This window comes from Neofelis nebulosa, chromosome 14 (assembly GCF_028018385.1).
Source record: "Neofelis nebulosa isolate mNeoNeb1 chromosome 14, mNeoNeb1.pri, whole genome shotgun sequence".
NCBI lineage: Eukaryota > Metazoa > Chordata > Mammalia > Carnivora > Felidae > Neofelis > Neofelis nebulosa.
The window spans coordinates 83,194,032-83,210,577 of NC_080795.1; the positions used below are offsets into that span (position 1 = coordinate 83,194,032).

At 60.3% G+C, this 16,546-nt stretch overlaps 2 protein-coding genes across 4 annotated transcripts; both read right to left on the bottom strand.

The window, feature by feature from the left end:
* Positions 1-1,585: 1,585 nt before the first annotated feature.
* Positions 1,586-6,422, bottom strand: SLC39A4 (solute carrier family 39 member 4). The gene is made up of 12 exons (XM_058699459.1): positions 5,849-6,422; positions 5,065-5,349; positions 4,400-4,595; positions 4,132-4,283; positions 3,871-4,042; positions 3,339-3,511; positions 3,043-3,180; positions 2,840-2,962; positions 2,576-2,630; positions 2,285-2,437; positions 1,991-2,178; positions 1,586-1,898 (listed from the first exon to the last, which is right to left on the bottom strand). Exons 1-12 carry the CDS (start codon positions 6,044-6,046, stop codon positions 1,770-1,772), a joined length of 1,962 nt encoding a protein of 653 aa, XP_058555442.1. The 5' UTR covers positions 6,047-6,422; the 3' UTR covers positions 1,586-1,769.
* Positions 6,423-10,514: 4,092 nt separating this feature from the next.
* VPS28 (VPS28 subunit of ESCRT-I) lies at positions 10,515-16,418 on the bottom strand. 3 transcript variants are annotated; one of them, XM_058699465.1, is made up of 10 exons: positions 16,275-16,418; positions 14,004-14,071; positions 13,350-13,378; positions 13,200-13,237; positions 12,808-12,897; positions 11,940-12,045; positions 11,717-11,818; positions 11,119-11,172; positions 10,915-11,006; positions 10,515-10,827 (listed from the first exon to the last, which is right to left on the bottom strand). In XM_058699465.1, the coding sequence occupies exons 2-10, from the start codon at positions 14,038-14,040 to the stop codon at positions 10,710-10,712; spliced, it is 666 nt and encodes a 221-aa protein (XP_058555448.1). In that variant the 5' UTR covers positions 14,041-14,071; positions 16,275-16,418; the 3' UTR covers positions 10,515-10,709. The 3 variants fall into 3 exon arrangements, with proteins under 3 accessions (XP_058555448.1, XP_058555447.1, XP_058555449.1); XM_058699464.1 differs by lacking the exon at positions 16,275-16,418 and adding an exon at positions 16,205-16,266; XM_058699466.1 differs by lacking the exon at positions 12,808-12,897 and having other exon boundaries at positions 16,205-16,332.
* Between the last annotated feature and the right edge of the window lie 128 nt (positions 16,419-16,546).

The window sequence follows — 16,546 nt, forward strand, 5'->3', positions numbered from 1 at the left end:
GCCATGCTCTTGCTCCTCTGAGGCAGCGCTGTGCTGGGAGTCAGTGGTTTTTCTGCACCTTCCTTCTGTGCCAAGAGGCCATCTCCGTGTTGTAGACCAGGTTTAGGAGGAAGGTGGTAATTCCCACACTTCTCTTTTGTGCTGTTGGTGAAGATTCTTGGAGAATCAATACCTCTTGGAGAGGCCGGAGCGTCTGTCTACCGGGGTCAGGCCCGGGAGTTCTCAGATATGGCCTTTTCTGCCCGCTTTGCCACAGATTACTGGCATTCAGCCTCCACCTCCCTCCAGCACAGGTGGACCCACGGAGCGTAACATAAGACTGACTTCTACTCTCGTGCTTTTGTGTGTGTGTGTGTGTGTGTGTGTGTGTGTGTGTGTGTGTGAACAACAGGCCGAATCTGATGTCCCCTGGACCCCTTCCTCTTTTTGGTCTTTCCTCCCACCTCCTTTCTGCTACCTGGAAAGTGCATTTAAGGGCTAGAGCTCTGGCAGCCATTTTGGACCGTGAGGGGTGTTGTGGATTGAATTGTGATCCCCAAAAAAGATATGTTGGAAACCTAACCCTCGGTACTTCAAAATGTGACTTTTATTTGGAAATAGAATCATCGACAGATGGAATTAGTTCAGATGAGGTCATACTGGAGTAGGCACGCTGGTAATCGGTAGGACTGGTGTCATCAGAAGAGAAGAGATACAACAGAGAAGGTCACAAGATGGAGGAAGACTCTGGAGCTATGCCTGCTACAAGACCCAAACCACACGTGGCCGCCAGAAGCCAGGACAGCCTCATGTGATAGATTGTCTCTAGAGAGTTGAGCAGCAGGGACACCTGGGAGGCTCAGCTGGTTGAACATCCGACTCTTGATTTCACCTCAGGTCATGAGTTCAAGCCCCGTGTCGGGCTCTCTGCTGATAGCACAGAGCCTGCTTGGGATTCTCTCTCTTTCTCTGCCCCACCCCCACTCGTTCACTCATGGTCTCTCAAAACAAATAAACATCAAAAAAATAGAGAGTTGAGAAGGAGCACGGCTTACGGACACCTTGAATTTAGACTTCTGCCTCCAGAACTGTGAGAAAATACATTTCTGTTGTTTTAAGGAACCTAATTTGCGATAGGCTGAGCTACAACCTTAGGGGACTACAAGGGTCTCTGAGGATGGACACTGTGCCGAGGACAGTGCAGCAGAGTCAGAAGGGGCTGGGGCCCCACTGACCACGGGCTGTCACATACTCGGGTCCGACTACCTCCAAGTAGTGATAAACCCCCGTCTCTGTGAGCACGGTGCTTGTTTCGGCCCTTCTGTGAGAAGTAAACAAGTCTGATTCCTGATCGGAGACCGGGTCCCCCTGCTACCTGCAGACTCTGGCCAATTTCTCTGAGTCCACTCCCTGCACAGGGCTCCCACGTTTCCCCGCGCAGGACGGGCTGGCTGCCTGGAGATCCCTTAGCACAGGCTCCTGGTGCCTCATCGGAGCCCCAGGGGGAAAGAGAGGTACTGCCCCCTCCCCCCCCCCCCCCCCCCCCGCCCCCGGCTGCCTTTCTTGGTGGGAGAAACTTCCCTAACAGCAAGGAAAGCAGCTGGGCTCCAAGGGCAGGAATATTTTTATTGAATAGGGATGCTGGGGCATGTGAGAGGGAGACTCTCAAAGGCCTGGGGCTCTCTGGGCACCCAGCTACAGGTTCCACACTGGCTAGCAGACCCAAGGAGCTGAGACAGCCCGGGGGGCCAGCAGCCGGCATCAAGGGCCCGAGAGTAGGGGGGTGGGCGTCAGAGGGTGATGTTGTCCTCATACAGCGACAGCAGCAGCAGGACGGTCCAGCCGCCCAGCAGACCCATGTTGTGCAGCAGGAAGAGGAGCCAGGGCCGCGGGTCCCGCACGTGAAGCATGGCTGGAAGCTGAGGAGGAGTTAGGCACAGGTGAGCGCCCTGGCTCTGAGCCCCTGCTCGGCCCACCCCCAGGGCAGCCGACTCCCGCCCTCCGTCCTGACCATGTCGCAGAGCGCCACGTAGAGGAAGAGGCCGGCGGCCACCGCCAGGATCCAGGCCTCACTGTCCTCTCCAACGTCGACAGCGAGCGCCACGTAGAGGCCGACGAAGGCAGTCAGCGCTGAGGCCAAGTTCAGCAGCAAAGCCCGGCGCACCGACAGCCCGGCGTGCAGCAGGGCAGCGAAATCCCCTGGGGTGGGCGGAGCGGGGGTCAGGCTGAGAGCCCCGCGCACAGCCGGGCAGGCCCCGCCCCTGGCCGGCGGCCGGGTCCCCGGGCCCTGCCTCGCGCTGCTCACCTAGCTCGTGTGGCACCTCGTGGCAGAACACGGCCAGCGAGGTGGCCAGCCCGGTCTTCCAGGAGGACGCGAAGGCGGCGCCCACGGCGAGCCCATCGGCGAAGTTGTGCAAGGCGTCGCCCAGCGTGATCACGTAGGGCAGCAATCTCAGCTCTGCGGGTGTGGTGGACGTGGGTCGGCGCCGACCTGGTCCCCCACCTCGGCGCCCCCACCTCTGCTCCCCCGGCCCGCGCTGGCGCTCTGCACAAATCCGTAGCCCCTAATCCTTCTGGGGCTTCCCTCGGGGCTCACCTGAGCTCAGTCTCCGGGGCTCCGAGCTCAGCAGCTCCGGGCTCTCCTCTGTCACCTGGAGGGGGTAGGTCCGTGTGGATGAGCCCCTGGGCAGGGAGGTGAGGAGGGGCGTGGCGGGGCTGGGTCTCCTGATCAGCAACAGAGGAGGCCATGGACAGAAGCGCTGGGGTGCAGGCGGGGGCGGGGGCGGGTGCAGGGGCAGAAAGGGGTTCTTGCAGGGGAAACTCCATGTGGGATGGAGACATCGGGGAAGGGCCAGCTCACCAGGTCTGCGCGAGAGCCTTCGTGGGGCTGCTTAGGCGGCCGGAGCTCGCTGGGCGCTAGCTGCAGGGACACTCCGTGGCTGTGGCCACCGTGGCTGTGGCTGCAGGGCCCATCCTTTGAGTCCTGTGGGGACAGTGGCTCAGGGCCCAATGGGCCTCCCTGACTCCGCCCCATCCACCCACCACGTCCAGCTCCCACCTGACCTCAGGGTCCAGGGGCAGCAAGAGGTTGAAGAGGTTCTCAAACAGGAAGAAGGTGTAGAGGCCACCCAGCATGGCCACAAGGCGCCAGGTGGACTGTGGGCCAAGGCCCTCCCCGCTGTGCGTGTGCAGCCCTAGCACCTGGGGAGGGAAGGGGGCTTTAAGGCCTCCCCCACCCCACCCCACCCCTGGGGACAAGGACGGAGAGGCCAGGGAGACAGGAAGGGCTCCAGGAGGATGGGCCTCGAAGGACTGGGCAGGGAAATTCCCGTCTGGGGAGGGAGGGGCAGCGGGCTGACCTTGGGCGTCAAGTGGAGGACGGCATCCCCAGTGAGTGCACCCACAGCCATGCTCAGGAAGGTCTGGATGATGTAGTGGGAGGCAGCGCTGTAGGTGGCACAGGTCAGAAGCAGGAGGCCGAAAATGGCACAGAGGCAGATGAGCAGCGTGGCTAGGGAGCCATATAGATATCCTGGAGAGGGAGCGGGGGCCACAGGGCTGAGGTGAGAGCCTTTCTTGCTTCCCAGGGGAGGGTGTCCAAGCAGGGCCCAGGAGCCAGCTCACCAGGGATGCACGTGGTCAGGCTCCGGCCATTCCTCTGCTTACGCTAACCTTTAAAGCCCCATCCCCTACCCATCTAGGCCCCCACACTTCCCTGTGACCCCTCTATTCCCATGCCACTTTCTCTTGCCAGCCCTGGCCCGGCTTTGCCCACCCCTCCCCTAGCCCAGCGGCCACTTCCTCCTCCCTGTGAGGCCCCACCTCTGTGGCACCAGCACCCAGCACCGATGGGTACGGCAAGCAGGCACAACTGGGGAGGCAGGCACTCACTTTCCGCCTGACTGAGCTGGTCCCGAGTGGGGGGACTGGACTGGGGGCTGCAGGCCCCACTTAGCTGCTGCTGGAGCAGGGCCGGGCTCAGTTGGGCCCAGAGCTCTGGAGTCACCCCCGCCTGCTCAGACAGCCCGTACACGGCCATCACTTCACTGGCACTCAGGCATACCTGAGGGGTGGCAGGAAAGGGGGTCGGGGACCTGAGCAGACCCATGAGCCCCCACCTCTCCCCAGGACGGTGGTGCATGGGCTGCTCACTGTGTCCCACATGCTGGAGCTGCCGTTAGGGGTGGCAGGGGGCACAGGGCCCTGGTGGTTGGCCCCCTTTCCCAGATGACCATGGTCGCTGTGGTCACTGTGTGTCTCCGCCACTCTCCCTACCCCCAGGCGCTGCATCAAGGCCTCCAGCTCTGGCGGGGGGGACAGAATCACAAAGTGTGTATGGGCCCCAGGCCTGCCCTCCCCAAGGACATGGAGGTCGGGGACTCAGGGTACTCCCAACTCTCTGGCCCCGCCACAGCCTCACCAGCCAGTGTGATGTTGGGATTCTCGCCACTGTGCTGCCGGAACACAAAGTCTACAAAGTACTGGGGGGTCGGCAGGGCATGGAGACAGGACCCACTGCTGACATGGTCCAACAGGGCGGCCAGGACCAGGCCAGGGTTGCTGGGAGCTCCTGCCCCTGCTGCCTCCTCCAGCAGCTGGGGCAGGTCCACACAGGCCTGAGGGAAGGGTCAGGGCTCAGCCTTGCCTGCAGGGTGGCCTTCCTGGCCTCCAGCTCTGCCATCAACCCTAGTGCCCTTGCATGCCACCGGCCCCGAGACCCGCCCTAACATGGTGCCAGATCAGGCTTCTCAGAGCACCACCACCTAACCCTGCCAGCCTACGGCCTGTGCTGGGTCTGACCCCTCCCCGAGGGCCCTCCCTATGGGCCCAGGATTCTTCTCAGCCCCTGTCTGACGAGGGCCCCGGGGGCTCCCCAGCTCCCTGTCCTGAGTGGTATCGGACATCCATTTGTGATCCCTCAGCCTCCCAAGTAGGTCCCCAGGCTCCCCCAGGTGTCCAGGAAGGCTTTGTGGGATGTTCTGCCCACTGCAGCCAGGCCCAACCCCCTAAGTGGTCTCCTTTCTCCATGGTTCCCCTTAGGTCTTCCCCATCTAGTCCCTCTGCCCCACCTACCCAGGCCCTCACCTTCTCTGCAGCAGGCCAGCCAGCAGCCTGGGCCTGAATCCTTTGCAGCAGCCTGCTCAGGCCTGGGGTCAGGGCCTTGGGGCCCTCCAACAGGGCCAAGAGATGGTCAGCACGGGTGGCCCAGCGGCCAGCCTGGACATCTGCACACGTGCCCTTGGGGTCACTGAGGTAGAGGGCAGCGGCGGCACTGAAGCGGGCGATGTGCCTGTGCTCCAGGACTGCCCCCCCGGGGAGCCCTGGCTTCTCAGGCCTGCCCAGGGCCAGGGCATCATCCACAGAGAGGCACTATGGGCAGAGACAGGTGCCTATGGTCAAGAAGCTGCCTGCTTCCCTGTGGGGCCCATACACACTGGTCTCGCCCTCCCCCTCTTCCACCCACCCCCCATCATCACTCTTTCACACACTCCCACCATCACCACCCTCTCGATTACACACACACACACACACACACACACACACACAAAAGGGCTCGGGGCAGTGGTCCACCCATCCCAGGGTGGCTTCTTCCCGGAACCACTGCCAGTTTGATGGCCTGGGGACTGACGGAGGAGGCAGCCCTGGGATCCTGGAGCTATATGTATCCGTCACAGCCCCCGATCCTGGGAGCGCAGGCCTGTCTGAACTCAGAGCAGAGGAAGGTGGGCGCTGGCCTGCAGGCAGGGCCTGGGTGCTTGGCCACCCGGCCTCGCCTCGGCCCGCCTCCTGGAGTTTGCCCAGGCCCTTTGCTTCCAGCCCTGGGGCGGAGCGGGCCTGGGCTGGGGGACCCATCGGGTGCGGCAATTACCTTTCCACACGGCCCGTCGGCGCAGTGCACACGGTCCGCCAGTGTATTTAACAGGCTGCCCAGCACCACACGGTCCAGAACACCCTGGCCCGAGGACAGCAAGGTCAGCAGACGGGTAGGCTGAGCTGCCACCATGGTCACCATCAGCACAGACAGCAGCAGCCCCAGTTGGAGTCGAACCAGGACTGTCATGGTCATGCTGAGGCCCCTGTGCACTCTGTGCTCTGGGGAGGCCGCTGACGCCAGGGCTGGCTGGGGCTCTCGGGTCGCCTAGGGCCGGACTGGGGCTGGGCTCTGACCCGCCCGAACGCGTGAGGACCTCTCCCAGGTATTTTTCCTGCAGGGCTCTGTGATTGGCTGACTGAGGCACCTCAGGTTAACCATTCCAGCCACAGGTCCTCCCCGAGGTTGGAGCCACTGCCCGTGGGGGGCAAGAGCTGGGCCCCTTCCTCTGCAAGGACAGCCTGGGCATCTGCTAGCTTGTCTGTGGCTCTGCAGAACTGTGGGGCAGGGCTGCGTTTTCTATGCCCGAGGGGTAACCCTCTCTCTAAGGTCTGCCGCCAACAAGGGGGGCCTGGGCCAGAGGTCCCCAATATTCCACCTGAGAGGCCTGAACACACCCCTGCCCCACTCCCCTCCCAGCCCCTTCCCTGCTTGGCTTCCTTGCTTCAGGCAGCTTAGACACCCTCACCCCACCCTTAGCCTTAGGTCCCAGTTGGGGGTGGGGAGGTGGGGCCCTCTTCTCCCATGTGTTGGGGAGTCGTCCTCCTCTTCCCAAACTCTGGGGAAAATGCCTGAGGAAATGGCCAAATCCCCACAGGACGCAAGGGGAGCCCACTGGGCCTTCTGCTTGCTGCCTCCTGCAGAGGTCTCTTGGGCTTTCCTGGCAGGAGGAAGCGGGGCAGGATCCCAAGCTCCAGGCCCAGGGGCTCCAGGGAGGGCTGTGACTGCCAGCTCTGCACCTGCCCCTCCCTGTTGGCTCCGTCTCTGGCCTTTGAACCTCTTGGCTTATCTCTGCCTGGTTGGCAGTGCAGGGGAGGGGCAGGCCCCAGGGAGCCAGCTTGCACCCCTGGCCAGGTCTCAGGGCAGCCTTTGTGGGTTTTTTTTTTTTTTTTTTTTTTTGCTTCCTGGAGGGAGTGTGTGGGCGTCCCCTTCCCCACCTGGTTCAGCTGGCCACTGACCCTGAGCCCTGTGAGGTGTGGTTGGGATGGAAGAGGTGAAGCCCCGGGGCAGCTGGGAGCCAAGGCCCAAGGGACTCTGTCCCCAGAGTCCCGTGGGCCCAGGGCAGGGCATCATGCTGAGGGCAGAGTCCTGGGCCTGAGGTCGCCACCCCCCCACACATATTCATGCTGGATGGCACCACAGTGTGATACCCCTGGGTCCTAAGAAGGGGCTGGGGCAGAGGAAATAGGAAGAGCCTGCCAGGGATTTGGATGATTCTTGGAACCCTGAGTCAGCAAGGAGGGAAGCTGGAGAGATTCAGGCACTCTGAAGACTGTAGGCACAAACTGGCCTTTTTCCTACCCCACTGCACCAGGACCACGGGGCTGGCTGCAGCAGGAATTGGGGACCCGGCTGCTGCCTCAGGCCACCCACTGCTCAAGGGTCTATTAGCTTCTGGGCAAAGATCTCAGACCAGCCTTCTAGGCCGGCCTTCCCAGGCCCCTGGGCTGAGTGGCAGAACTGCCTGAGCCATTGAGGCTTGTGGCTGGCACTCCCTGGGGCAGCCCCTTTGACCTCAGGAACTTCATGCTGGCCCATATTCCTTTGCTTCATGCACCCTCCACCTCTCCCAGCAGATGCCCTCCATCCCAGCCCAGAGCGGCCGCAGAAGGCATCACCAGTGCCCCTGCACATCTGACTGCCCCCTCCCTGGTGCTGGGGTCCCCCTCTGGGTGCTGCACCCTCTCTTGTGTCCCTGGGCCCTTCCTACATCATCCCATCATCCAACACGCACACTGCAGTCCCTCCTGTCTTCAAACACACCTGTGTCCATAGCAGCACTAGTTCAACCTCCAAAACACAGAAACAACCCAGGTGTCCACTGAAGGATGGATGGATGAATGAAATATGATCTATGTAATATAATGGGAACCCTGGCAGGCTCTTCCTATCTCCTCTGCCCCAGCCCCTCCTTAGGACCCAGGGGTATCACACTGTGGTGCCATCCAGCATGAACGGGGGGTGGGGGGAGGGCGACCTCAGCCTTAAAAAGGAAGGAAACTTAGGGGCATCTGGCAGGCTCAGTTGGTACAGCCTGTGACTCTTGATCTCAGTGTCGTGAATTCAAGCGCCACATTGGGGATAGCACTTTAAAAAATTTTTGACACATGTACAACATGAATAAGCCAATCGCAAAAAAATAAACCCTGTATGACTCCACTTGTAGGAGGCACCTAGTCAAAATCTAGGGACAGAAGGCAGGATGGTGGCGGCCAGGGGCTGGGGAAGGGGAACAGGGAGTTAGTGTTTACTGAGGACAGTTTCTGTCTGGATGCGGTGATCGCTGTACAGCATTCTTAGTGTACTTCATGCCGCCGAGCTTTAAAACGTTTAAAATGGTCGGGGCGCCTGGCTGGCTCAGTCGGTAAAGCGTGTGGCTCTTGATCCCAGGGTTGTGGAGTTCAAGCCCCACACACAAAAAATAAAATCTTTACCAAAAAAGGCAAATTTTGTGTTGCGCTTAATTACAGTAAAAAGAAAAAACCGTATTGACCAAAACAACCTCCGTTGCCCCTTCAGCTGCCATCGACATCAGGATCTGGGGTCTCTGGCACTGGCAGTCTCTTCCAGGCTCCCCTGAAGCCCCCCCCCCCCAACCTGTCAAAGTCCCCGAGGGCTCCCCAGGCCTCTTTTTTTTTTTTTTTAAATTTTTTTTTTTCAACATTTTTTATTTATTTTTGGGACAGAGAGAGACAGAGCATGAACGGGGGAGGGGCAGAGAGAGAGGGAGACACAGAATCGGAAACAGGCTCCAGGCTCCGAGCCATCAGCCCGGAGCCTGACGCGGGGCTCGAACTCACGGACCGCGAGACCGTGACCTGGCTGAAGTCGGACGCTTAACCGACTGCGCCACCCAGGCGCCCCTCCCCAGGCCTCTTAGTGGCGAGTTTCCCCATCTCAGTCTGCCCTGGACCCAGCTGCTTGTCCGCGGCTAGGGCATCTCTGGGTTTCCTTGGCCCCAGCCATCCCTTCTTCAGCTCCTTTGTGGTGTTTCTATCCCCAACCTCCAAGTGTGACAGTACCAGTCCCAGGGCCTCTTGGGTACAGTTCCTGGCACCTATCAGAGTGCGTTTTTGCCATGGAGCTAAAAAGCCTTCATCGTGTTCACTTCCTTCATTCTGAAACTCCAGCTTCTGATGTCCAGCCACCCACCTGATGCCCTTGGCCAGCTGACACAATTAGATTCCGACTATGCCGACAGCTCTGGCCACACCCTCACGGAGCCCCTCTTGGTGCAGGTGCCCATATGTCCACAGGAGCTCCTCCGTCTAGCTGTTCTAGTGCAAGGCCTGGGTGTTCATTGCACACCGGATCCAGCCCAGCAGCAAACTTTGTGGGTGTGACACACAGCACGGCCCACGCCCAGAACCCAAGGACCCTTCTCTGCCCCCCCAATCCCCACTGGGCCAGGCCCCCCATGCCAGTCGCCTCTCTCTGCTGTCTTTCCCTACTAAGACCCAAAGGACACGGGGCACGCCTCCGCTCTGCGGCCCCTGCTGGCATCCAGGGCTCCAGGTACAATCCCAAGTCCTCACCTGGCCTCTCTGCCCCCCTTCTTCCAAATGGCTCTCTACTCCTCTCTTCCTTGCCGACTCTGCTATCCTTGACCGCCTGCCCCGTGCAAAATGGCACCTCCCCAACTGGCAGCCAGTTCACACACAGACAACTTTATCACCATCCGAAATACTACACACCTTATTTAATTGCCTTTAATGCTACAGACATCCAGAAGTACCACTAGGAAAAAGGAATGCTACAATTAAGCTCTAGCGTGTCCCTCATCCCGATGCCACAGTTGCCAAAACGTGACACGATGCACCCTGGAATCCAGAGGCTTGGTCTGTGGCTTGCTGCCAGCTGCCTGTGAGGAGGTGGCTGTGACGCCGGGGGCCAGGGCTTCTGCAGGGTTGACAGCCCCTGGCCTCGCAGCAGGTGCAGTAAACACTGGTAACTGAGCCAGCATCGGCCTGTGAACACCCATGTCCCCACCCGAGGACTGTTGCTTCCCCCACCTGACCTTGCTCCCGAGCAAGGGACACCCTCTGTGGTGGGCAGGACAAACTGTCTGTCCCGTGAGTCATCTACTGGGGCCCCGGTGAACCACTACAAGGACAAGGCCCTGCACTGGCCTGTGGCGTCCCCCAGGGCAGGGAGAGGTACCGCGGCAGCACAGCAGTGCTCTGGCCCCCCAGCTGCTTCGAGCTCTCAGGTGAAGGGTGGGGAAGCAGATGTGAAAGGCAGCCTCCTCTGTGGTCAGATTCAAGCCTTACCTGGCCCCTGCCCCCAATCACCCAGGGAAGCTGGCGTCAGACCCTTTCCTGAGGAACGGGCCACACGTTCAGAACCTCTGTGCTCCAGCGAGGCAGGATCCCACCCAAGGCCCAGAGGGAAGACAAAAAGGCAGGGCAGGCCCGGCTGGGGGAGGGCAGCCACAGCAGGCATGGGGGGGTCAGAAAGCATCTTTATTGTGGGGAGGGCAGGGACAGAGCTCTGGGGTGGATGGACACACAGACGGAAGAGCTGCTATGAACAGCAAGGCGCATGCAGACCATCCAGGGGTCGAGCGTGGAGCGCAGCCGCAGCCCCTCCACCGGGCCCACCGGAGAGCCTTCCTCCCCAGACCCCGGGACAGGGGGCCTCAGGCATGCAGGAAGCGGTTGAAGGCGTTGTAGGCCGACTCCAGGTCAAAGAGCATCTGGCGCACCTGGGAGTCATCTAGCTCATCAGAGGCCGACATGCCGCTCAGGGTCTGCAGCCTGTGGGAGCACAGCACTGAGGTGTGTGCACGGGAGGGGCTTCTCGGTCCTTGACGGGGCAGGGAAGTCTCGGGCAGGGATGCTCACCACTGGCTGACGGTCTGGCGGCCCTCGAAGTCGGGGGGCAGGTGGCTCATGCGGTGCATGGTCTCCATCAGCTCCCGCAGATCAGGCTGGATCTGTGGACAGGACGCTCGGCTTCCTCTGCCAGGAACCCTCTCCTACCCCCGCCCCTGCCACTCCCTTCTCCAAGCCACCCCTCCATCCCTCTGTCCCCTCCGGGAGCCGCACCTCATCCATGGCACGGATCTCCAGGCGCAGTTTGTCCATAACCGTGATGAAGAGCTGGGAAGAAGTGTGTGTGTGAGGTACCACAGACCCGCCGTAGGGGCTCAGGGTGGGGGACTCCTTGCAGCTCGCGGGCCTGGTTCCTCTGCGGGGCCAGGCCCAGGTCAGCCCCCACCCAGCCCGTCTGGCCCATTGTCTCCCTCCTCAGCCTCTCTCCTTGGTGATCTGGTCACTGGGTGCCTGCTGGACCCCCCTGTTCCCATAGCCCATGAGCTCTCCTCTAGGCCACCTGGCCCACAGGGTTTTGGCTAGGCCTCCTGGAGCTGTGGGTGCATGGGAACCCTGGCTGCACTGACCCTCGGTGCCTCCCACAGGGGTCTCTTGGATGCTGCCCAGGGAGAAAGTCCTGCCCACCCCTCATTCCTAACTGTGAAGACCCCCTCCTGGTGTGTGTGAGGGCTGCGCAGCCCTGGGAGCCCCGGGCTTCTGTGTACACGGTGGCCACGGCAGGCAGCGTTGGCCCCCCTGACCTCTCGTAGGCCCCCGAGGCCGCAGGAGCCCCCCTGGCCCCTCCTAGCTCCCCGAGGCCGCGGGAGCCCACCGAGACCACGTCTGCAATGCAGCGGTTCAGGTTGCCCTTGTCGTCTTTGATGGTGATAGGACGGTCCTCTTTGATCCTCTCCATGGCGAGTGGGCAGTCCAGCTGAGGGAGGGCGGGTACCATGGGTACTGGGCCTCACAGGGCAGGTGGCCAGACCCTCCCCAACAGCACCCACACCTCCCGCCTGCTGTTCCCCGGGAAATGGAGGGGCCAGCTCACTCACACGGAACTTGCGGCAGAATTCATCAATGGAGCTGATTTCTGCGCCCTGAACCTGCCGGAAGGCGGCTTTGTACTGGACCAGGAGCCGAGAACAGGCTGCAGTGTACCTAGGGAGAGGGCCAGGCTGCTGCCCTCAGTACAGGCTAGCCCTGCCCACACCCCCTCTCTCTCTCGGCCCATCCAGACACAGGGCAGCTCTGAGAGATCAGAGATGGGCCACGAAGACTGAGGCTTCCCTTGGAGTCTAAATACAAGGCCTTGGGAGGACAGTAAGCAGAAGAGGGAAGTGGCCCAAATATGGCTGGCTGCCACACGGGATGAGCCCAGACCCAGGCAGAAGCCTGGCCAGCCCCCTCTTCTGGAATACACTGGCCACACCTCCACATCGACAGCTTGTGGACCTACAAGGCAGGCCTATCTCACTGAACAAAGGCCCCGTGTATCTCCTAAGTGCCAGGCCTGGCCAACAGCGCCTCACATGCTGACCTCCCTGACCCTTCTGCTTGCCTTCTGAAGCCCTTTTGTCAATGAGGACATCTGTGCCCAGGGAGAGCCCCCGGCGCAGGGGGAACCCCCGACCAAGGTGGTGGACAGGTCTCTCCTCCTGAGACACTTCTGTACCACGACTAGGACTTCCCGGCTGAGACGGTGCCAAAGCCACAAGCACCCAGGGGCAGCCTCCTTGTGCTGGGTGGTTCCCACAGGAGTGGACCCCCTCACAGCCTGGAGGAGGCAGGAACCATACGAATCCCCAGCTCAGGCCTCAGACCCCTGCTCTTGCTTCCTCCTGAGCACCCAAGCCCTGGAAGGCAGAAACAAGCTTCCACAGACTGGCTCTTATCACCGGTGCAAGGTCAGCGAGCTCTCACTCGTTGGGGGTGACGCAGTCCTTGATGTATGCCTTCTCCAGAGCCTGCATTGTCTTCACAACCGCAAACAGCTCCGCCATGTTGTCATATCTGAGGACAGTGTGTCCATCAGGCCACGGCTACCAAAGCCCAGGGAGGGCACTAGCCCTCCCAGGGTGAAGCTGTGGCAGAGCTCTGCATTTCAGCGGCCTCTCCCCCCCCTGCCCCAGCAGAGGCTCCTTGGGAACTGTTTCGCCAGCCTGACTGCAGAATGGGGGTGGTCCAGAGGTTGGGGGAAGTCACTCAGGGGAGGCAGGTGAACATGGTGTGTGTGTGTGTGTGTGTGTGTGTGTGTGTGTGTGTGTGTGTGTGTGTGTTGGGTGGGGGCAGTCCAGGGGCGGGGCGGGACTCACTTCTCCCGTTCCCTGGCGTTCTTGTACAGCTTCACCTCCTATTGGAGAGAGGACAGTGTGTCAGCCCATGGTACCAGGGTGGCTGCGGGGTCTAGGTGAGGCTCACACAGGCGCTGGCCAATGCTGGCCAGGTGGACATCTGCCACTCACCTCATATAGCTCCGGCTTGTTTCCAGGGGCTGCAACAGAGCAGAGAGCTAGCAAGCTGGCCACAAAGGCAACCCCAGGGGGCTTGTCCACTGGCCCTAATCCCAGCCCCATTTCATCAGCCCACCCAAGGCCTCACCCTGTGAAACATCCCAAAGAGCCCAGAGGGAGCTGGAAGATAGAATTCTACTCCCAGCACCCCACCAACTTGTCGCGGGGTGGGGGACCTGAGCACACGACATTCCTCTGGAGCCAGGGAGACACATGCCAGGCCTGGCTCCTCATTCCACCGCTGCTCCTCAGTTACCTCACTCTATAGCAGGGTCACCACACCTTGCTTATGGTGCAGGGACAGGGCACAAATGATGTTTGTCACATGCTTTGTGACCTTTCCCCTGGCTTGACTCCAGGATACCCAGAACCCCCTGAGGTTCCAGCCACACTAAAGCTCTTATCTTTGTGCCAAGTGGGTCCCACCTGGAGGTCATCTCTGGGCCCCCTGGTGATAAACTGCACCAGTCCCTAGCTGCCCACTGAGGCTTGTATGGGGGAGACACTTATAGCTCCTCCCCCACCCCCCCCAACCCTTGGCCTCTGCAGCAGGGCCTGAAAGCCTGGACCCTCTGGGTCCCTGGGTCCAGCTTGGGCCACACTCACCTCCCATGCCTGGAGTGGCTGGGATCCCGTGAAACATCTTGTAGGGCTCAGGTGGCCACAGCAGAGACCTGGGGAGTAGAGCCAATGCCAAATCAAAGGTGACCCCTAACACCCCTGGGTCTCATGTGCTGGACCTCATGAAGAGCTTCCCTGCCCTCAGCAGAGTCAGACAAGAGATAGCTGAGATAGGGGAACTGAAGAACTCCATGAATATCTGCTTTTTTGTTTCCTTTTCTGCTTTTATTCTTGCTAGCACCTGTACCCCTGCCTTGCACATGCCTTATAGCACAAACGATGTATGTCTACCTTGTAAAGGTCAAGAAGTTAATAATTTCTTTGGAGTCAGCACAGTAGATAACATCTGAAGAGTGACCGGGCAAGGCTGTTCTGTGCATATTCCAGGCCATTGACATGGGACTTTAGACATCTGGATGCCAAGACCCCCAGGATATGTCTTTGTCCTGACCAATGTCTGGATGCCTGAGAGGACATAACCCTCAATAAAAACTCCTGACCCCAACCAGAGACTCACTATTCTTTGCTTTCCGAATTTCCCAGATGCTCCCTCTGCTATGCTCTGTCAGTTATGCTATTCAACAAACTCTGTTCTCACTTCCTTCTGGCTCACGTTTGATTTCTAACCTGTGTGAAGGTAAGGACACTCTTGGCTGGTCCAGCAGGGACCCCCTCTGAGCCCCTGGACCTGGCCTGCCTACATCATAGTGATGAACACACAAGGTGTTATGTGCTGTGGTAAGAACACCAGTTCTGCCCTAGAGACTGTCAGGAGGAAGTGGGTGCTGAGGAGCATCTCAGGAGAGGAGAGACCAGTGGCGAGGGGTGGGGGTGCACTGAAAGATGCAAGGCAGAAGATAAGAAGGTGGCAAGTTTCAGAAGACCTGGGGAGGAGCATTTGGGCAGAGAGAAAAGCGTAAATAACACAAGGCCTTTCAGAGAAATGCAGTGAGAGGGATAGACAAGTGGGGGACAGAGCTTTCGGAATGATGGAGGCGGAACCAAGGTACACAGCTCTGGCGATCCGAACTGAGTTTTACACTAACGCAGCGGGACTCACTGACGGATTAAACATAAGCTCTTGGGGCTCCCAGTGGGGAAGTGGGCTGAGCAAGAACAAAAGCATGAGGCCGCTGGGAGGGTCCTGCCCACTCAGGTAGTTGATGCAGTGCCTAGAGTCAGTTTCAGCCATGCTTTGGACGTGAAAGCAAACCCACTGAAGAAGTATTTGAAACAGAATGTTAATTGAAAAGGAATCAAGAACAAGTCCCCTCTTTCTGGCCCAATGACAGTCACGTGAGCTGAGTCGGAAGAGATGGAAAAGGAGCAGGCTCCCAGGAATGCTCGCCCTGGCGCTGTTGTGTGGGGTTCCAGAGGCTCCACAGTCATCCAGGGTGTGCTGAGGCAGTTCAGGCCAGAGGAGAAGCCAGGCTAGCTAGCACCGCTGACGCCTGACACTGGGGATAGGTGGTGTCACACAGGGGACGATTAACAGGGGAACGAAGAGAGAAAGCAGCCCAGGCTGGAGCCCTAGGGTACCCAGGGATCAGAGGGACCAGAGGGAAAGGGTTAAGGAGCACTTCTCCGAGGGAGGGATCTTGTCAGGGAAGGCAGATGCATTACAGAAGTCCAGCGGGTGGCAGGTGGGAGACTACTCAGCAACCCATCCGGAGCTTCTAAGAGGGGGTGCCCGGGCGAAGAGTACTGAAGAGTGGAGAAATAAAGGAAAGAAAGCGCCTGCAGTTCTACGGTGGGATTCCACTCTGTCGCGAAAACGAATGTCCCCTAGCTACAAACGAACATATAGCTAAATCTCAGAAGCCGGACACTGAACCGAAAAGCGAGTTTCTAGATAATGCCCACATTTGACTGTGTAGATGCCGCCCAGGCTGCCCCCGGGTCGAAGCGAGCAATGAGGCGCCCCGAGTGGGGCGGACCATGGGGGTGAGGCCCGACCGGATGCGGAGGGTGCACGCGGGGTCCGCGTGCGGCTCGGGACCGACCGACACCCGCGGGACACACCTGGGGCTCCCGCCCGCTGGGAACGCCGCTCTCAGGGGCGTCAAGCCCGGGGAAATGGCTTCGCAACGCCGGGCGGGGCCGGGACTAAAGAGACTACCCCAAGATGAGGAATGAGGTGCCTGGGCGCGAGGGGAATCCCGTGCGACAAGACGACGCGCACGGACCTAGCCCAGCGGCCTTTTCCCATCCGGCTCAGCCGGCCCTTCCTAGTTCGCCCCACCCGGCCCGGGATACCTGCGCTCGCTCTGCCGGTCTGGGGGACCCGCGGCGCCGCGCTCCCAATCGACCGCTCGGCGCTCTCTTTGACGTTTGCGCCTGCGCACGCATTTACCCCTCGCTCCCGCAATCTACGCTCGATCACCAAGGTCTGCCCCTGAGCACACTTCCCTCCCAATCGACTACCATGACGTCCGCGCCTGCGCACCCGGAAATGGGCGCGTCCCGACTCCTGGCCACGCCCGCGGCTGTACCACCCACAGGCGGGAAGGGGCTCCGGGAAAGGAGAC